Source organism: Strix aluco, chromosome 17 (assembly GCF_031877795.1).
Source record: "Strix aluco isolate bStrAlu1 chromosome 17, bStrAlu1.hap1, whole genome shotgun sequence".
Lineage (NCBI taxonomy): Eukaryota > Metazoa > Chordata > Aves > Strigiformes > Strigidae > Strix > Strix aluco.
In genome coordinates, this window is record NC_133947.1 from 1,043,305 (window position 1) to 1,062,241 (window position 18,937).

Below are 18,937 nucleotides of genomic sequence, written 5' to 3' on the forward strand. Positions count from 1 at the left end.
GGGCCGGGAGCAGGGGGGGAGGGGGCGGGGCTCGGCGACGGTGGCCGCGGCGGGACACGACGGGCCCCCGCGCGCCGCGACCGAAGGGGCGGGGCCGGGTTTGAAGGAAAACAAACCGCAAGGGCTGCCGGGAGTTGTAGTTCCCGCCGCCGGCCCCGCCGCGGCCCCGCCCCCGCCGGCGGACTACAGCTCCCGGCGCGCGCCGCCCGCGCCGCACGGCATGCCGGGACCGCCCGCCGCCCCCGCCCGCGCCTCATGGCCGCCGGGCTCCTTTCCCCGGGCCGCGGCAGGAGCAGCGGCACCGCCCGGGCCCGGGAGGCGGCGGCGGGACCGGCGGTCTCAGCCTCGGCCGAGCGGGCTCCGGAAAGCCGAGGGGGGGGGTTCGCGGCCGGGCCCCCACCGCCGACTGCGGCGCGGAGGGAAGATGTCGGCCCCTGCCGCGGCCTCTCGCTGCTCCCCGGCTGAGGGCTCCGGCTACTCGCGTTTCAGGAGCCGGACCGCCGCGGGCGGAGGTCGGTGGTGGTAATTATTTCAGTCGCCCCCGTTTGCCGGCGGGTCCTTCCGCGCCGTCCTTCCCGCCGCCGCCCTCGTTGCTTCCCTCTAGCGAGAAGCACCGGGGGGTGCAGGCCCGGCCGGGACCGCGGGCAGGTCCGGGAGGTGCCATGTGCCAGCCCTCGACACAACGGCTGGCAGTGCTACTCCTGGTTACATTTTACCACTTAATAATAATTTAGTTCACCCAGAGACCTTTTATTTTGGAAGAAAAATAACAAAAGGTGCTGTAAAACATGAAGTCGCTAAACGCTGCCGTTACTTAGAAATCAAGAATGAAAACCGCACGTTTTGATAGATGCAATAAATCTTATTGACTTTATTACACGTTGTATTTTAGGATCACTTTACACTCCTAGACAAAAGAGATGATACAAATAAATATAAGCTGTAAAACTATGGACAGAACTATTGACAGGTTCTTTGTCTACAGATCACCTAAGAGAAGGCGGAGATGGGTGAGTCTCCAGAGGAGCTGCGAGTTCTCCCGCAGTGCCCGCGGGGAGAGCCTGGGGCACTTCGCTTCAAAACCCAAGAGGGGACTGGAGAAGGTAGTAAGCGCCTGGACCACAGAGAGCTTAACCCCCCCCTGCGTGGTGCAGCGCAGACTGGACCAGCGTTCTCATTTTGGTTCCATCTCCGCATCTGATTATGGCTTTTGCAGGTTATCTTTTCCAATTTGTGTTTTTAACACAGCAGAAACAGGCCCCCGGGAGTGGCACGGGAGCGATGACAGCCTGGCGCGTGTTAACCGGATCCCAGCGTGCAGGTGTCTCGCTGGCACCTGGCGAGCACTCTGTTCAGGGAGGGCAGGCTTACACCACCTACAAAAACACTCAATACAAGTCTGATCTGTATAATGCATCAGCGTGGCCCGAGATGCTGTGACAGAGGGATGGGTTTTAGAAGATTCAAGCAGCACGCAGATATTTTTAAAAAGGCGCCAGACCTATGTTAAGGATTTTCAGAAAGTGCTTTAATTCCTCTGCCTCAGTGTCAGGCAGTGCTTGCTCCCAGAGCCGAGGGCCGACTTCTGCTCCACGTCAGCTTTTAAAAAAAAAGGATGCCATTATACAGATCAGAGCAAAGATGAGAAGGATGTTAAACATTCCTATGAAGAAGCTCTGACGGCGCGCGCTGTCCGAGGGCCTCTTCCAGGAGCCGGCTGGATTTCCTGTCTTTGGCCGTTAACCTGCAGGAAGCCCAGATGGTTCAGATAACACCCAGAGAGGGGCAAACTCGGCAGGAATGTTTCTTAAAAACTTCAACCCAGAGCTCAGTATGTTTTGTACAGCTTAAGACAATGTATTTTATCTTAATATCAGTGCCACTGAGTATCTGGTCGAGGATAAGTCCATCGGAATGAGACTCCAAAAGCTTCTGTAACAATCCGAGATTGCTCGTCAATACACTAACCAAATCTCCAACCACAGCTCCAATTTAAATACAATGACTAAATATGCAGTTTTATTCTTTTTCCACCCTACTGAATTTCTTTCACCTTGCTAATGAATTTCTACAGAATTAAAAGCAGAGCCTTTCTGACATATTAACCAGCTAGCTTATCAACACTAAAACGAGAACAGTCGGGGTTTGCGTGGCGATTTCCACTGTACCAGTCCTGCCACAGGGGGAGTTTCCAGCACACGAGTTTAACAGAGAATTCCCTACGGAACAGCAGCGACCAGGGAAGAGTGTGCGCATGTGCAGACACAGAGGGGTCTGTGTATGCGTTATTCACAGAAAACATAACGTGTAACATAGGTATGTACATAGACGTGGTTATGTATTTTGTTGCTATTTCAGATTTTAGACCCCCTCCCCTTGTTGCATTTCGGTTCTCTGAGCACTTACACCATACAATCATCTTTTAAAATGTCCAAATACAGATTATGTGCTAGAGAGAAAGAGGGAGGAGAGGGAAGAGAAGGTGACATTAGAATATGCAACAAGAGCCAGTTAAAAGGCTCCCTGTACACAGACAGTGCTTTGTAAAAAGGAAGATCATGCCAGGTTTCCATGTTCAGGTTGAAAGGAAGTTGTCAGATGCCTGCTCTCTCAATTACAAGCGGACTCCTCTTTCCTCCACCAAAACTAATACATATATATGTATATATGCATGTATGTGTATATATATATTAATCTTGTGGTCCAGAAAAGCACTCCATGAATCAAAGCAGCCGAGCTGGCGTTTAACAGGGCCCAGCGGGGCAGCTGGCTCACCGAGGCACCGTGCCCGCAAGATGCAGAGGTGAGCTGCGCGGCGTTGGGTTCCTCCTGCTCGTGGGGGCCGGAGAGGACGGAGCTCTCGGGCCTGGGTGAAGTCACTCAGCGGATACTTCACAAGGCAGAGTCCACACCTCAGAGCATTTCTAAAACCAGGCAAGTCCTCAGACACTCACACATGTCAGTCTGGAGGAAGTTGTCAGTGAGGGAGAGGAAATAGGTAAAAACGTTCACAGGATGACAGCCAACAGCAACCAGAAAAAGTAACATCCCACGTCTCGATATACAGTGAACTAAAACTTACGAATGGGCTGTGAGACACTAGACAGGGACACCTTACTCTGTCCTTAGCGTGGCAGTTCCACCTCCCCCTACCCTGCCACAGGAGCCCGCGGCGTTACCGGAGCCTTAGTCCTAGGGCAGCTTTGCAAAGAGACCGTCAAAAAGCAGGAGTTCTTCCTCCCTTGTTTTCAAAGTAAAACCCCTGGAATTAATAACCAATTCCGTTACCCAGCCTCGGTTACATGTGCTTCCACTCCCAGCGGGCTCTGCGTGGGCTGGGAAAGCTGCTAACGGAGGTACGGAACGCTGAACCTCCTCAGACACCACAGGAAGGGACGGAAGAACGCGCTCCCGGCAGCTCCAGGGGCTGGCAGCGGGAGCAGAGCCAGCCCCGGCAGCCTGCCAGGCAGACGGCTCCCGGCCGCTGCTGCAGCTCCCGGGAACAGCGGGAGACAGGAGAAAACGGCCATCCACCACCCCGCAGTTTAAGGGCTTCGTACAGACACTGGTGCTAAACGCCAGGGGTAAAGGTGGAGGCAAGAGGGAGGAAGCAAGCTGTGGAGCTGGCGTGGGGGTGCAGGTGAAATCTTTGAGAAGGTGGTTCCTGGTGGTGGGGGTGAGGTCTGTAGGAGGTCAGTTTAGAGGAGCTCTTACTTAGGCCTGTAAACAAGGAAAGGACTTCAGTTTCTACACCGCTTCCTTTCTAGAGAGCGCAAAGTTGCTTTCAAGGCCCCTCTTTTGTCCTCCCGCTCTAAAGGGAGGCACAGCTATCGGGTGGTGAGGGCGTGCTGACCGCTGCCGTCCTGCCTGTTCAGACCAGCTTCTTAACCCCAAATGATGCCGCCGGTCTCTCAAGCAGGAAGAGGAAAAACTATGCACCTAGTCAAGTTTGAACAGATCCTCTGCTTTTTAGCCTCATTTGGTTCTCACTATGGAGCTCTGGAGCGGTGGTTCTGTTGAGATGACTTTCAACTCTGTCTTCTTATTGCCCAACAGCAAAAAAAGCCCAGTGCAGCAAAAGGGCTAGTGCAGAAGGAGAGGCGGTGATGCTGTGAGGTGATCCCCATGCTTCCCATTGCTTCTAATACACTTTAACGTACCTCATGCATTTCTGATTTCCTAACTAAAATCTGTTTCCCACAGAGGCCAAATGCTGAATTGCAAGCACGTATCTTCCCGTGGCTCAGTGCACCTGGACTGGCACAAGTCAGTTAAAGAGCAAAGAGGCCATCTCCAGGGGAGAGGGGCTGGAGGCTGGCCGGGAGCTCTCTGCAGGTTTCTACTTGTCTCTGCTCTCAGAAGGCAAAGGCTGTTGGCGCCCTGGAGAGGATCTGCTGGTTTTACTTTGGAACCAGCCCTCGGGACTGTGGGTAGAGCTGAGAACTATGGGTGCCTGCTGAAGAGGATCCCCCTGATTTCCTTCCAGTTTTAGGCCTGAAGAAGTAAAAATGAAAAAATAAACAAAAAGCCCCAACAATGTCGCCTGTTACTCGTCAGAATTAATCTTCCAAAAGCTCAATTTTTTTTACTGGCTTTACTCTCTAATTAGTCTCAGCTTTTTCTTCTGTCCTATGTTCCTTTCTCTCTCTCTCTCTGCTTTACAGCCAAGCTCGCCTTAACTTCACTGACGAGAAGCGCCGACAGATGGCGGCTGTACTCGCACCTCTGCTGTTGGCTGCCTGCTTCCTGAAAGTCCAACTCACCTGGGTTTTGATTTTTTATTTGAAGTGCTCTCGAAGGTTGAAGCGTCCACCTGTATCTCATCTTCATCCTGCAGAGCTGCTTCTAGAGCCGCCTGAACTTTGGGAGCAATGGCTGGACCTTCATAGTCTCTCGTCGTTCGGCTGGGCATGTCAAGTTCCAGTAACACGATGTTCTCTGCCTGAGACAGCAAAAGCAGAATCAAAGTCTGCATGTTTTCATACGAATTGTTTCTTTTCCCTCCAGAAGCTTATTCTGAATTATGTTATAAATGTACGCAGGACACTGTAAAAATGTGCATCCCACAGAACTATCAATGCTCTGAAAGTCACATTCCCCTGATCAGGGGGGTGAACACCCGAAGGCTGTAACCGCCTCTGGGCTTACCCTGTACCGAGCCTCTGGACGAATCATCATGGACGCCCTGGCGTGTTGGCTCAGCGGCCTTTTGTATCCTACAGCAGAGACCGGTCTCTTCATCATCTGCTGGTTACTAGAGAAAAATAGATACTCAGTCTATTACAAACCAAAACCAAAGACCCCTCTCGGAGTTTATGAGCTAAAACATCTGCAAATTCCACACAGAAATATGTTTCAAGAGAGCAGAAACTACCTCGGCTGCGTTTGCAGGAAGAGCTCTCCACAGTCAGAGACAAGGGAAGACAGTTATCCCACGTCCCCTGTTCCCCGCTCAAAGGGGAGGATTCCTACACGTTTTCACTACACAGACCGCAGCTGCACTCAGCTTTCTAAATCTGCTGTAGAGAACTTTCTGTGTAGAGAGGCAGGATCTGGCCACAGCTCTCATCATCATCATCATCATCATTATATTATTATTATTGAGGGCTTTACTATCTAAAACAAAAAATAAATATGATAGGAATTTACTGCTATTTTAATTATATTACGTATCATTTACCTATAATTATTGGGCTCATCAAGAAGAAAAATCCTAATCTTCCAAGAATTCTCCTAACTGCATATTCCCATTTTATTCAACCTACTAAGAGAAATAACTTTTTTTTTAAATTATTTTATTGTGCAGCAAAAAGCTACAAACTCTAGAAGGCCAGTTGAAATGCCCAATTCAATCCCTCTTTTGGGGTTCCTTGTTCCTGACAGCTAGAGGGTTTTCCGTGACTTACAATTCCATCTCAAGAAAAGATTAGAAGTACACTCACTCCAGACGGGTTATGGGATGCAGCTTCCACTGGTCTTCCTCTTCATCAAAGAATGATCTGTTCATGATCTTATTCTTTTCTTCCAAGGGAATAAAATTTTCAATAATCAGGTGCCTGCATGCAACCGCAAAAATGAGAAATACACAAGAAATGTAATTAGCAGATGACTTTCTCCACTGCTCCTCTCCCACTGACTTAATACAGCCCTGGAAAAGAAGGAACATTTTAGTTCTTTCATCTTTAAATCTCGTTCCACAAGCATGTGCAATGCAGTCCCTCCACTCCCCACCCAAAGAAACCATCTCTGTTACATTAACAGCAGGCAGTGAACTGAGGGGACTCACTTTAGCTTGAGTTCCCTGGTAAGTTCATTCTGGGTCTGTTCCAGTTCCTGGCGCTCCTTGATGTGCTCTTCTTGGAGATCATGGATCTCTGCCTTCACGGCTTGCAGCTTGGAAAATAACTGGAGCAGACCACAAGAGCCAAAGTCATAACTTGCCAATGTTCCCTTTGCTTTCATACACAAGTCAATTTTATTCCTAACCCACTAGACATGGAATCATTTTCTTTTTACCTTTTTGAGCTTTTTGGTCTTTATGTCCACCTCTTGCTGAAGAGAACTATAGGTCTCCTTCAGCTCTAGTGTCTCCTCATCCCGACTTTCCATCTGTTGCTGGATCTCTCGCTCCCGACGTTTCTGAAGAAGGTGATGTACAATATTAAAGACCACGATTACATCGTCACCTCCAGGCTGACGTACGTGAAACCAACACTCAGAATGTTTTTACTTCCCTGGGTTCCAGGGCTTTTGCTTTAGCTTCTAGTTCTTCCTATCTCTTGCCTCAGAAATACCAGAAGCATTAACTCTTCTTTGTCCTTATTTTGCTACTAAAATCAGATAGCATGAATAAGTGCTCAAAAGGAATCAAATGTCACGTTTAATTTTTTTTTTTTATCCGTTCGTACTAGTCATCACACTTCCAGAATCACCAACAGAAAATGCACAACGGAAAATAAACTTTTAGCACACATAAACATCCTGCCCTTGAGCTAATGGCTGAGCTGTCACTCTCTGAGGTCTTCCAATTATTTCTTCACTTACAGACAGCTCCAGTCAAGATAGGACATAAATCTTTAATGTGAAAATTATTGTAAACCTTCTTTATGTATTTCCTACAACGACAAATGGCACACAAGCTCTTCCCCCTTCTTTTGAGATTAATGGTTTTAACCCTGGGCAGATTTTCTTATAGTTTCTCCTGAGACAATGTTTTACAAAAGCTGTGCACCTAGGCTTTTTATAGAAAATAGCAAATGTTCTTCCTTGTACCTGTTCTGCAATTTCCTGTCGCTTCTGCTCCAGGATTTTCTGCTGTTCGTTTGTGTGATCCACAATATTTTTCCCTCCCACCAGAAGCTTGCTTTCCATTGCCTGAAAGGGAAGACCAAGGTCAGGAGTTTCTCTCAGTGAGAACAGACTGTAACTTTCTCTCATATGGATACAGCTTCTTCAGGGCAGCTTTTCTTTTTTTTTTAATATTTATTTATATTTTTATTTAACCTTCTCTTTCAAGTCAGCTGCTACAAGAATTACTATTTCTTAAAATTCCTATAAAGCTGGGGGAATAATGTTTAGAATTACGCATTGCTGTAATGTGTGGCAGAGCTGAAGAACCGAGACATGTGCTCTCCTGTAAAAAACTTGTTAATGATCTGTGACAGAATGAAGCACTTTTTTGTGCCGCAGCTTGTGAAAAGATGTATCATCACATTTTATTGTGCTGATTGCTTAAGATCCTACAAAATCAGCACATAAGAACAATGCAACAACTCATGAATATTGAAATATGTAATTAATGGTGGAGATTTCAACTTCTGTCTAGAAATAGTTTATTTCAAAATCTTCCAATCTAAACACAAATCACTATCCTGGAAACTTCCCGTGATATAACCTTCCAAATTGGGAAACCCTCTTTTCTCCCCACAGCCTGAATAAGTTGCTTTCAAACAGTATGACAAGGAAGAATTCTACCTTGATTTTAGCACTCAGCATTTCCGTTGCTTCCTTCTCTCGCCTCAGGTCCTCCATTTTCTTCTCCTTCTCTTTCAGCAGTCTCATCTTTTCTTCTGCTACCAAGCTGTGATCCTCAACTATAGCTTTCTTCTCAATCTCCAGCTTTTCTTGTTGCTCCCTCCAATAGTCGTCTTTGTCATCTCCTTCATCCTCACCCTCTTCAGTGTCCTCCTCCTCTTCCCCACCATCTCTCCTCCTTTCCCTCCTCTTTCTTTTGCCAATAGACCGTTTTTCCAGCTGTGCCTTGAGTCGAGCGATCTCCTCCTGGAATTCTCGTAGCAGAGCATCCTTAGGATCCTCATTCACTCGTGGCTTGTTCTTGATGTTTTTGGCACGATTGGCGTATCTCAGCGTTGTCAGAGTCTCCTCTACGTTGTAAGAGGCAGGGCCTATATTAGCCACCATCACAGTTTTGGCATTGCCACCTAATGAGTCTTGAAGTAACCTGGTCAGCTTTGAGTCCCGGTATGGAATATGTGTGCTTTTGCCATCTACGAGGGCAGAGATAACGTTGCCCAAAGCTGAAAGAGAGAGATTGATTTTAGTAGCCTCCTTTAACCTTTCCCCCTGCGCTCCAGTCTTAGCTTGCCGCTCGCTGCCTGCAAGGTCTACCAGGTTGAGTTTCCCAACACGGATGTGATTCTCTCCGTCAAGTCCTAACTCGCTGCATTCAATAGTGATCACAAAAATGGCATGAGACCGAGAGCTGTGTTCGTTCATGTTGGTGGCACCCACGGAGCGATTTTGGTTTCCCACGTTCATGACGTGCTCTATCTCTTTGACGCTTTTCGTGACAAAGGAGGACAAATCCTTGACATAGACACCAGTGTCTGGTCTCTCCTTTAACTCCAGCCGCTTGGACTGATCCTTTGACAACAAGTCTCTGATTTCTTCCTGGTATATTTCCAAATAAGAAGCTCTAACTAGGTATTGCTGATTTTGAGATCTGGAGATGTGGGTGAAGATGTGATCGAAGGAGTTGGGGATGACCCCTCTTTTTTCAGGATCGCCACGCACCCCTTCCATCGTATACGTTTTCCCTGTCCCAGTCTGCCCATACGCAAAGATTGTCCCGTTAAATCCTTGCAGGACAGAGTCCACGAGAGGTCTGAAGGTCTCATCGTAGAGTTCAACCTGTTTGGAATTCCAGTCATACACAGCGTCGAAGGTGAAAGTTTTAGGCAGTTCATGAGATGTTCCCCGCGGATTCTTCACCGAGACCTGCCCTAACTTGACATCCACGTTAACAACTTTTTCATACGAAGCAGTCTTCTCTTTGCTATTCATCGGCCGGCATCGCACCACCACCCTCACAGACTCAGAGCTCTTTAACTTAGACATGACAGCAGGTCTGTGGCTGGCGTGATCTGATCGGTGGATGATCCCGTGCTAGAAACCTAAAAAGGAAACAAAGGAGCAATATCTGAAGGAAGTTTTCCGCAGGTGACAATTTTTCACAAAGCCAAAGATTCGGCTCATCTATTCAAGCAGCATTTTGCATTAAGTTGAGAGGGATTTTGAAGAATAGAAATAACGTACAACATGAAAACTTTAGAAAGGCCTGAACTGAGACAGTGTTATTTAACCAAAGCCTGTCCATCAAATGGTATCATTTCTACAAGCTGTGCTGCAAAAAATCTTCATCAAATCACATCTTTACAGTTGGCAGAGATCCTTTTCCTGACCCTTAAAAATAATCATAATGCTTTTTAAACTACGAAAATCATATAATACTTTGCCATTGATTCCCTTTGCAGTCAGGCTTTTTGTTTTAAATCTCACACTTTGAAAACCCAGCACAGGCTTGTTCTCTCCGTATTGCTCAGGCTTTTGAAAGGGAATCTCTCAGGTGCTTTGAATAAGAGCTTCACCCACCTACCGAAATTCGAGAGAGATTGTAAATTATCAATATTTTCAGAGTTGCCTCTTCCTACACCTCCTATGCATTGATGAAAACTTCTCATATTTTTGAGACATTTATACTAGAATCCCCTCACATGTGATGTGTCATCAGGACCGTCCTGCCACTGAAGGTTTAAAACCTATGCTAAAACGACTCGTCTTTCTGTTCCACTTCCAAACTGCCCACTCCACGTTAATCTTGCATTTGTACTTTTTGCCCAAGATCATCAGCACACTTAAACCAGAGAGCAGCATTCCCCAGCCACGTTCAGCAGGGAGGGGAAGGGAAAGCGATAAAGGTGCAGTAATCCACCACAGGGCATCAGGGTGTGAAGTGGCACCTGCCAGGATTTGCCCTTCTCAAGCTTCTGAAGGTGAGTTTAAGCTCCTTCCATATCACTTCTTATAACAATATCATAAAGCACTCAGTCCTTCGAGCCCACCCTCCTCTTTCTGTAACGCGACTGCCCTCTGCGAAAGGATCCTGCCAACGGACAGGAGCACCCTCCTCAGCTGGAACTCGCGCTTCTGTTTTTACTGAAAGCACCTGTACTTGCTTTAGATATTTCAAGCACAACTGGTCACACAGATCTATGCTATTATTTTTTCTTTTGGCAATATACTTTTACCAGGATTTCCCATAAAAGCCGGCTCTGCCCAAGCACACTAACCTGCTGAAACACACCCCACACTCCTGCTCTGGTGCTCCAACTGAATCAGGTTTACAAGACTCAGCATCAGTCTAAACTCACGTTGCATAAACCCAGTTCACAGATCCGAGTCCTTCATGACTGGGTAGAGAGGAGGAAACTCGCTGTTGCATCCCCGTTAGCACAATGAGCTGCCATTTAAAACAGAACAAAAAGACTGTGTTGCTGCTAAAGCGACAGCCTTCCACGGAAGATCTAAACGGCACAGCTTGTGGGGTGTTGTGGGATTTCTAACAAGCTTTTTTTTCCCCAAAGTATCTTTCAGGAAAAGCTCTGAGATCCTTCTGCCAACTGGAACTAAATGTAAAACTAATGCAGGCTGGGAGCCCCAGGTAGTGCTGGCACACGTTCAGTCTGGCCTCTTCAGGACGTTCTCGCTGTTCCACTACCAGCTGGATCTGCAGCAACCCACGGATTTTGTCTAATTGTTTTTTACTCAGTAATTGGATGTCTCGGGAGAGCTTCTCAAATAGGGTGACAGAGAACTTCAAGAGCAGAGCTAGAGGACTGAGAAAAGAAGCACAACATTTCTAGGCCAAAATCCAGACTGTCAATCCGCACTAAAAGAATAACACAAGAATAACAAGTAAACATATTTAAGAATTGTATGGAAACCTCAATATGGCCTTTGGAATTTCCTTGGTTTTGTGAAGGGAAATTCCTTGCTCCTCACTATTCCCACTAAAGCGTGTGGGAGCTACCAGGAGGAAGATGAGGAACATGCCTTGAATTGACCAAACTGGACCATCACCCAGAAGCAGCTCTTACAGCCTGCACTGTGAATCCAAACTGCTACAGGAATTCTGGATTGCTGCTGAATAAAAACGTTTATTTGGAGTTGTCAGTTAGGAGGTAAAGACGACCTTACTGTCTGACCCACAAGGAACATGTATTCCAAATACCAACAGAGAAAGAATATGTGAAATGGGGACAAGTCTTGCAGAATCACAAAAAGCAACTCTCCCTCTACTCATCATGAGTAGTTATATATACAAATACACGGTTCTCCTTCCATATCCACCACAGCTATTCCTATAGTTCAAGTTCACAAAAGCCAACTCTTTTTTTGGACAAGCTCACGTAACAACCACTGCTTCATTTATCTGCATTAACCGTGAACGTTGACATTGGCAAATACTTAAATGAGGCATGAAGTCTGAAAAGCAAAGCCTTGATTTTATATAATTAATATCCAAAATACTATTTTGATGAGCAGGACCACTTTTGTAAGTGACTGTGACTAACAGTAAATGATCAGAATTAAGTTAATCTTCACATAGATTTTTTTTTTTTTTTACAAGAGTATACATTGCCATCCACACGCTCACTGGGAAGTTAGAAGTGAAATACCCAGCGTGTCCCCTCTGCGGCAGCTTTGGCAGAGGTACACACTGAACAAAACTTATATTGCATATTTGCTGTTCCTCTGGGTATATCTCATCAACTTGAGCTTGATAATCTTTTCACACCTTTCCCCATTTCACTTACAAGTCTCTTTTTATAGTCACAAATAACTTCTGTTACCCCTGATTTGGGCTATTTTCATAACAACCTATCACGAATCATCTCCAATTATTTTAGCTACTGCTGTGAAGTTTACTGAAAGCATAAAAAATGACGTTTCTTCTCAGACTTACCCCAGTGTGTAACTGAAAAATAAAACCAATTAGTTGGCAGCATTCGCATTCCCCAGAAACCCCACGGCAACGGCTGAGCTGCCCGGAGCGGCCGGACAGGGATGGCCAGAAGAGCTGGGAAGGCCACTGTGCCACCGCTCGGGGGGGGGGCTCGGTCATGCCATTAGTTCAGCCTAAGGCGACCTGGGCCAGGCCCCTAAGAGTCAAGGCCAAGGTTGAGACAAACGCACTTGAAAGTGTGCTCCAGATGAACCAAGAGGGGAGGGCGGGCAGAAATCCGAGCATTTTTGTTTATTTTGGGCAACACAAGGTTGTACCTGAAAAAACAAGCGATGCCACAACCTCAGTATAAGCTAAAGTGAGCACTGCTCCTCGGAAACGTCCAGGCGCGGGGACCTGACGGTGCAGCCGGCCGTGCCCAGGGAACACCCCGGCCACCTCTCACCTACCCCACTGGCCAGCTGAAGGCCTGAGGCCTCTCTGCTTCCTGGCTTAAGTTTAAAGATCTCAGGAAGGTTTTCTTGGTACACTGCCCAAATCCTTCCCTCCGCACATCCCCAGGTACCGCTTAAAAAAAATGCCATCGCTTTCTCGCAGTTTAAATCTTCCAAATATTTGTGGGTTCGTAACGTCTTGGCTTGATCTCTTGTCTCTTGCTCATTCCTCAGCCAACCCGCCCTCTCGTCGTTCTCCCCTCACCTCCCCGCCCAAGGCACCACGGCCCATCAGGACATCCCCGGGGCCACCTCAGCTGCGCGCCCCGATTTCACTGACTGCCCGTGGCCACCTCCCTCCGCTTCAGCGCGGCGCCCCACGGGTGTCCGTCCCCCTCCCGCGGGGAGGCGGCGGGGAATGGCCCCCCCGCTCCAGCCGGGGACCCCGCGTTGGTTTCTGGTGACGGGGTTCACCCACGCGTCACCCACCGCCCTCGCAGCTGCGACACGGGGCCCAGCAGCAAAGGCGGCCCGGGGACCCCCAGCTCGAGGGACAGGGACAACGGGCCATGTCCATGGGGCGAGCAGGGACAGGGTGGGGTGGGGGGGATCGACACCCGCCCAAACGGGGCCACCCGCCCGCGGCCTCGCCCCCGGCAGCCTGGCAGCGCCCGACACCCAGCGGGCGAGGCCGCGGCCCACGCGTGGGCTGCCTGAGGGGTAGCGGGTCCCCGGAGCTGTCACACACCGGGGGGGCGGCGGGGACCGGCGGGTCCACCCTGGGGTGAGCGCCCCGGCCTGGGGCGGCTCCTCAGGGCGAGCCCCGGGTGGCGGGGCCGCAGCGGGGCCCAGCACGGGCCGGGCCGGACTCACCTGCGCCGTCACCATGGAGCCGCGCGGCCGCCTCCTCCCGCGGCCCCGGAAGCGGCGGCGCGGCCCCGCCCCCCCGTGACGCACTTCCTTGGCAACGCGCGCGCCCGCCCCCACGCCGCCATTTCCGCAGCGACCGGCGCCGCCGCCGCCGCCCCCCCGGCGGGGCCCGGATGGAGCCGGGACAAAGGGGCCGCCGCCCCCCGGCCCGCCCGGGTGAACCTCGCTCTCCCCAAACCCCCAAAAGCGCCGTTTTTCGCCCCAGCAGGAGCGTGGGAAGGGCCGGGGAGCGCCGCGGGGCTGCTCGGCCTCACCCGCTCCACCGGGCAAGGCGGAGGAAGGAAGGGCGGTGCAATGAGTGAATACAAAATCAGGTTTTTATTATTACAAAAAATACCATTTTTTTAGAAAAAAAAAAATATCTCTTAATACACTGTCCTCCCATAACGAGGCAGCCCTGAGGGCATCAGCCAGGATCCCCACGCTGGGCAAACCGCGGAGCAGCGTGCGGGGGCCGGGCCCCAGAAACCACCAAATCCCGTGATTTCTGGAAGCCAGCACCGAGGAAACAAGAGAGGAGCCTTTGCCGCCCTGACACTTGCGGTACCTTCCGATTTTAGCCCTCTTTAGCTCACTCCCTTGAGCCTTCAAACTCCTTGAAAGCTCAGGAACATTTCCAAGGAGAAAACCCACCAAAAATCAAGACATTTAGAGTTAAACCCCCATAAACGCTCTGAGACCGCAGGGAGCACGGCAGGCAGCCCTGGTCCCACAGACCCACCTCAGCGGCATTTTTAAAAACCAGTAAATTCTGTACTTGGTCTTTGGACAAACGAGTCACAGGAGTACCAAAAGGCATTGGTCAAGCTGAGTCTCACCCCATCGGGATTATCAGTGTTCCCAACACTAAACTGCACTGGGTCAAACGAAGGGTTTTTGGGCTGTTTCACCATCAGCAAGCACTTCCCAGAGTTATCTTCCCCTGGGAACTGCCACCCCCTGACAAGGGTTCTGCTGTCAGAGGGGTCATTTTGCAAAGTACAAAACAAGAGGAAACCATTACCACAGAGCTAGGTACAACGCACACCAACCCCACTACGGCTACTTTAAAAGTCTTAGCTCAAAACCAGTTTCATTTCTAGCACGGACCTCCACCCAACATCAACAGCTACAAAGCTACAAGCCCTAAATCTCCAACTCTTGACTGGCTACGAACAATCTCCCGCCTGTGTCCCTGCAAACACCTTCTCCCCAGTTCAAAGAGGCTGAGGAAGCAGCTGCTGCATTAAAACATGCCCCCGCTGCACTTCTCGAGCACCGCTGAAGAGACCCAGGTGCCTCAGGACACCAAAGCAGGTATGAAATGTCTTTTGGCAGGGGAATGGAAACCGAGGCACTGAGGTGACATGGCTCTAGTAAGGCAGCAGCGGTTCTCGATAAAACCCAGAGCTGAGTTTTACCTTGCACTCCCTTTTCAGGGACTGTGACATTCCTGATAATACTTTGCACTTAAAAAGAACTTATGGTCAATTTTGGACAAGGAGCTTCACCACATCTCCATGTAAAATTTAAATTTAACGGAAAAAAAAAAAAAAACAGAGAAGAGGAAATCTGAGCAGCTGCTTCATCACGATTGCTGGTGAACCCCAAAGAGTGAGAATGGAGAACTGTATCAACTACATCTTAAGAACTATACATAGTTTATAGTTTCCTATAAACTACAGGATTTAAAGTTTCTTTTCTGTCTGACCTCACGCTGGGAATACAGGAGAAGTCAGATAGAACAGTCTAGAAGCGACTGTGAGGAGTGAGAGGGCTGCGGCAGCCCGGCAGCGTGCTCTGCACGCAGGGGAATGCCGTCAGCCTCGAGCGGTCCCTCGGTGGGTACCAAGCTCAGAGCCCTGAGAACTTTGGTCAGAATTCATCCCGTAATCTCGGTGGGTGGTCCATGCCAAAAAACGAAGAGGGTTTTCCATGCACGTCGCGCTCTCTTTTCACAAAGGCAGTAAACGAAGAGACACAGTTCCCGATAAAGTGATCGGACTGGCCGAGAACATACAAATCGATCTGAGGCACTTCTGGCTGCAAGCTGACAACCTTGATCTGCAGGAAACAAGGAAAGCAAACAAATCTTACTACAATCCAAATGCCTTGGCTTAATATTAGAAATGGGAATATAAAACAAACAGAGTGGATTCTGTCTTAAGTCACCCTAGAACTCATGTACGAATAGATAAATGTCAAAACAGTTTTGAAAATCCCTTCAGTTTATTTAATTGAAGTCTTTTTCAAGGAGAAATTTACTACCATGAAGGGTAACGCTCTTCAACTTCTAGGAAAGGAACAGTTTTACAGTATAATAAATTTTGCTCATAGCAATAACAACTTTGAGATGCCAGTATGTGTCTGTGAATAAGGTGTTACACAACTGCCTGCTGTCCATGGCAGCAAGGGGCCAGAATCCAAGGAAGGTTTTTATTAAAGCACTCCTGCCAGGACGGGTTTCTGAAAGCCTTACCTTTCCTTGGAAGAACTGCTGTATTTCTGTCGTGTAGGGCTCAGAATCGGTAGCGATATAAACAGATTTAGCTTCTGTCTTTTTTACCCAGAGCTTGAGAGCACGTTTGATCTCTCGGAGGTCTGGCAGGCACATGTCCATGGTAAGAGGGACCGCAGCGCTTCGGTCGTAGCCCACGCACTGAGGTGAAGCCATGAAGTGAGGCCCGGCTGTCCCGTCCTTTAACATATTGCAGGCGTTTTTCTGTTGGAAGAAAAAAAAGAGGAAATATCATGATTGAACGGCAACAGCAGGAGAAAACACCACCACATCCCCCACCAGCATTACACCCTGTTTGAAAGAGGAATCCCAGTGGCGCTGCTAACCCAGTGAGTTGCCGAGTGCCGCCGGGGTCAGGCTGTCGCCCCAGCACAGCTCCAGCTTCTTCCACAGAGCATCAGCCACCAGCCGATGGCCACTGCACGGGCTACAGCAGCCAGCCCCACACAGAACCATACCCAGTCTGAGCCGATCCTCAGATGAATTCCTACGTAGGGCCTGATCAGCAGAGAATGAATGTAGGCCTCTCCTTTCTTCACCATTTCATCAGACCACACGATGTACTTATGGAGGGGTCGGTGCTCCTCTAAGACTGGGAACTGGGCTGGAGCTCCAGGTAAGGCGAGCACAGGGTGCTCAGAGGGTGGAAATCTATGGGGAAAAAAAAAAAAAACCACAGACCAAAACATGACATAACCTGGCAGGCATCATCTTGCAAGGACTACTGCTCATGAATTTTGTGAAAGTTAGAATGGAAACTATGAACACCCAGAAATACGCAACATCTATTGCTCCAAATTTACCCAAGACGAATCCTAAACCTTTTGTATGTGAACAGAACATTGAAGCAAAACCCAGGTACTGTGTTTTACCCCAGCCCTGGTAACAAATGAATCAGTGTCATTTGACAGACAAAAGGTCTCATATGCATAACGATGAGCTACCAAGCCACAATAACTTACATTTTCACCCCAGACTAGAGCAATTCTGTCAAACTTACTGATACGACTAAAGGGGCTCTGAAAACACGAGGTAACCAGCAAAATACAGCTCATGATCAGCAACTGAGAACCAAATTTTTTTTGAAGAATAATTACAGACGTAATCAATAAATACTATAACTAAATGTTACTGGCTCAGAAATCAATCAGCCTAAGAGAGTTCACACCTAACACTGCCCACAGAAGAACATGCTCAGTGAATATTTAATGGAAAAAACATTAACATTTTTAATTATATGGTTAACTAGCCACTTCAGTCTCTCCCCCCAAAGGCAAAGGCTTTAGACAGTGACTAGCACAACTGGTTTTGTGAGTTATTCCATAGTAGCTTGCCAGCACTCTTCCATCTTCTTGCTACCTTTGGATCCAATGGTCCTTGTAAGCAGAACTGAAGGAGATTCCCTTGAAGAGCTCAGACTTATCAAAATTCACTTGGAACTGATCCCAGAAGGGACCAAATGGATTTCCATCCTGCAAAGGAAAGAGAAACATTCGTTCGATGAACAGGCATAGCCTGAAAGACAGACCTAGCGAGATCCTGGGGTGCAAAGCTGAAGAGCTTTTCTGTTACAGGAGGAAAGCAGACTGAACACAACAGCCTGTTTGTCACATTCAGCTCCACATCAAAGAAAGCAAAGCACATTAAAGTGAAACACATCAAAGTTAACTGAGAGCTAATGCAAAGCCTGTGTTAAAAGAACAAGAACACCACAGGTCTCAAACTTGTATTTAAAAGAGGTTGCTTTGAAACCAGGTGGACAACTGTACCACAGATGTGAAATGGGCTGAGACCTGAAAGCTTGTTACAAATCTGCTCTCCTTACAGTCACAACCGAGTCTGAAGTGGCAAAATCTACTTACACAGAAAATCTTCCTCAACCCCAAGCGTTTGCTGACAAAGAAAAGCATGAAGGTGCCGCCAGCCACACCAGTAAGGCAAAAGGACGGGCCCCACAGGCTGGTTTGGGGCGGTAGCTCCTAAATTTGCCAGTCAATGACGGCCTGATTTGAGTCGGTCATTCCCTCTGGTACAGCAGCACAATGAAACTGCGCCCACGGGGATGCGGCAGGAACTCACCTTCATGGGACAAGTGCTTTTGTCAGCGCTTCTCTGAGCCGCCGCTTCGAAGCAGTAAGCCACTCGCTTGCCAGGAGGCCAGTGAACGGGCGCCAGCTCCTCCATGAAGTCCTCCAAGGCGATCACGCGGTGGTACCGCAGGAGCGGCTCCAGCCTGAAGTGCTCCGTGTAGGGAACATGCAGCTGGGGACGACAGCAACCGCCTCACTCGCGGCCCCGGGGCCCGCACCTCCCCCGTCCGCCTCCCCCGGGGAGAGGCCCCAGCCCTGCCCGCCGCCCCCTCCCCGCTTCCCCTCTCCGGGCTCACGTTGGTGTAGGGCGGGCGGTGGTGGCGGTACTCGATCCACGGCGGCACGGCCAGGGTCCGGTTGAGGGCGCGGGCGAAGGCCAGGGCTCCCAGGAAGTGCTCGGCCTGGTTCCCGAACCGGCCTGCGAGAGGGGGCGAGAGCGGGGCCTCAGCCGGGGCCTCCGCCGGGGGCTCCGCCGGGGGCTCGGCGCCGGGGCCCGCCGCGGCGGGAGGGCCTCACCCATGCAGGGACAGTAGAGCAGGTAACCGGCCGCGTCCCAGGCGGGCGCCGCGCCGCCTCCCAGCAGCAGGAGGGGGAAGAGGAGGAGAACAAGGACCGGCGGCGCCGCCATGGCGGCTCGGCGGAGGCCAACGAGAGGCGGCCCCGTCCCGGCATGCCCCGGGGCCCGCCGGAACGGCCTCTCTAGCGGGAAGCGGCCACCATC

The 18,937-nt window shown here is 49.5% G+C and overlaps 2 protein-coding genes across 6 annotated transcripts; both read right to left on the reverse strand.

Moving 5' to 3' along the window:
• Window positions 1-841: 841 nt before the first annotated feature.
• Window positions 842-13,632, reverse strand: KIF3B (kinesin family member 3B). 5 transcript variants are annotated; one of them, XM_074842805.1, is made up of 9 exons: window positions 13,573-13,632; window positions 7,975-9,413; window positions 7,273-7,374; window positions 6,517-6,639; window positions 6,287-6,405; window positions 5,943-6,056; window positions 5,149-5,254; window positions 4,764-4,942; window positions 842-4,494 (listed from the first exon to the last, which is right to left on the reverse strand). In XM_074842805.1, exons 2-9 carry the CDS (start codon window positions 9,355-9,357, stop codon window positions 4,401-4,403), a joined length of 2,220 nt encoding a protein of 739 aa, XP_074698906.1. In that variant the 5' UTR covers window positions 9,358-9,413; window positions 13,573-13,632; the 3' UTR covers window positions 842-4,400. The 5 variants fall into 5 exon arrangements, with proteins under 5 accessions (XP_074698906.1, XP_074698908.1, XP_074698907.1 ...); XM_074842807.1 differs by lacking the exon at window positions 13,573-13,632 and adding an exon at window positions 12,266-13,313; XM_074842806.1 differs by lacking the exon at window positions 13,573-13,632 and adding an exon at window positions 10,590-12,255.
• A 1,547-nt stretch (window positions 13,633-15,179) lies between these two features.
• POFUT1 (protein O-fucosyltransferase 1) lies at window positions 15,180-18,936 on the reverse strand. Its single transcript, XM_074842792.1, has 7 exons — window positions 18,733-18,936; window positions 18,513-18,634; window positions 18,206-18,388; window positions 17,486-17,598; window positions 16,585-16,777; window positions 16,088-16,330; window positions 15,180-15,672 (listed from the first exon to the last, which is right to left on the reverse strand). The coding sequence occupies exons 1-7, from the start codon at window positions 18,842-18,844 to the stop codon at window positions 15,484-15,486; spliced, it is 1,155 nt and encodes a 384-aa protein (XP_074698893.1). The 5' UTR covers window positions 18,845-18,936; the 3' UTR covers window positions 15,180-15,483.
• Between the last annotated feature and the right edge of the window lies 1 nt (window position 18,937).

Excerpts from the sequence above, each read along its gene's own strand:
- KIF3B (XM_074842805.1), bottom strand. The coding sequence starts at position 9,357 with ATGTCTAAGTTAAAGAGCTCTGAGTCTGTGAGGGTGGTGGTGCGATGC. Across the intron at positions 5,255-5,942 it reads CATCCCATAACCCGTCTGGA|TAACCAGCAGATGATGAAGA; the intron begins GTGAGTGTACTT and ends ATTTTTCTCTAG. Across the intron at positions 4,943-5,148 it reads GTCCAGAGGCTCGGTACAGG|GCAGAGAACATCGTGTTACT; the intron begins GTAAGCCCAGAG and ends TTGCTGTCTCAG.
- POFUT1 (XM_074842792.1), bottom strand. The coding sequence starts at position 18,844 with ATGGCGGCGCCGCCGGTCCTTGTTCTCCTCCTCTTCCCCCTCCTGCTG. Across the intron at positions 18,389-18,512 it reads ACCGCCCGCCCTACACCAAC|CTGCATGTTCCCTACACGGA; the intron begins GTGAGCCCGGAG and ends TGTCGTCCCCAG. Across the intron at positions 16,331-16,584 it reads TGAGGATCGGCTCAGACTGG|AAAAACGCCTGCAATATGTT; the intron begins GTATGGTTCTGT and ends TTCTTCCAACAG.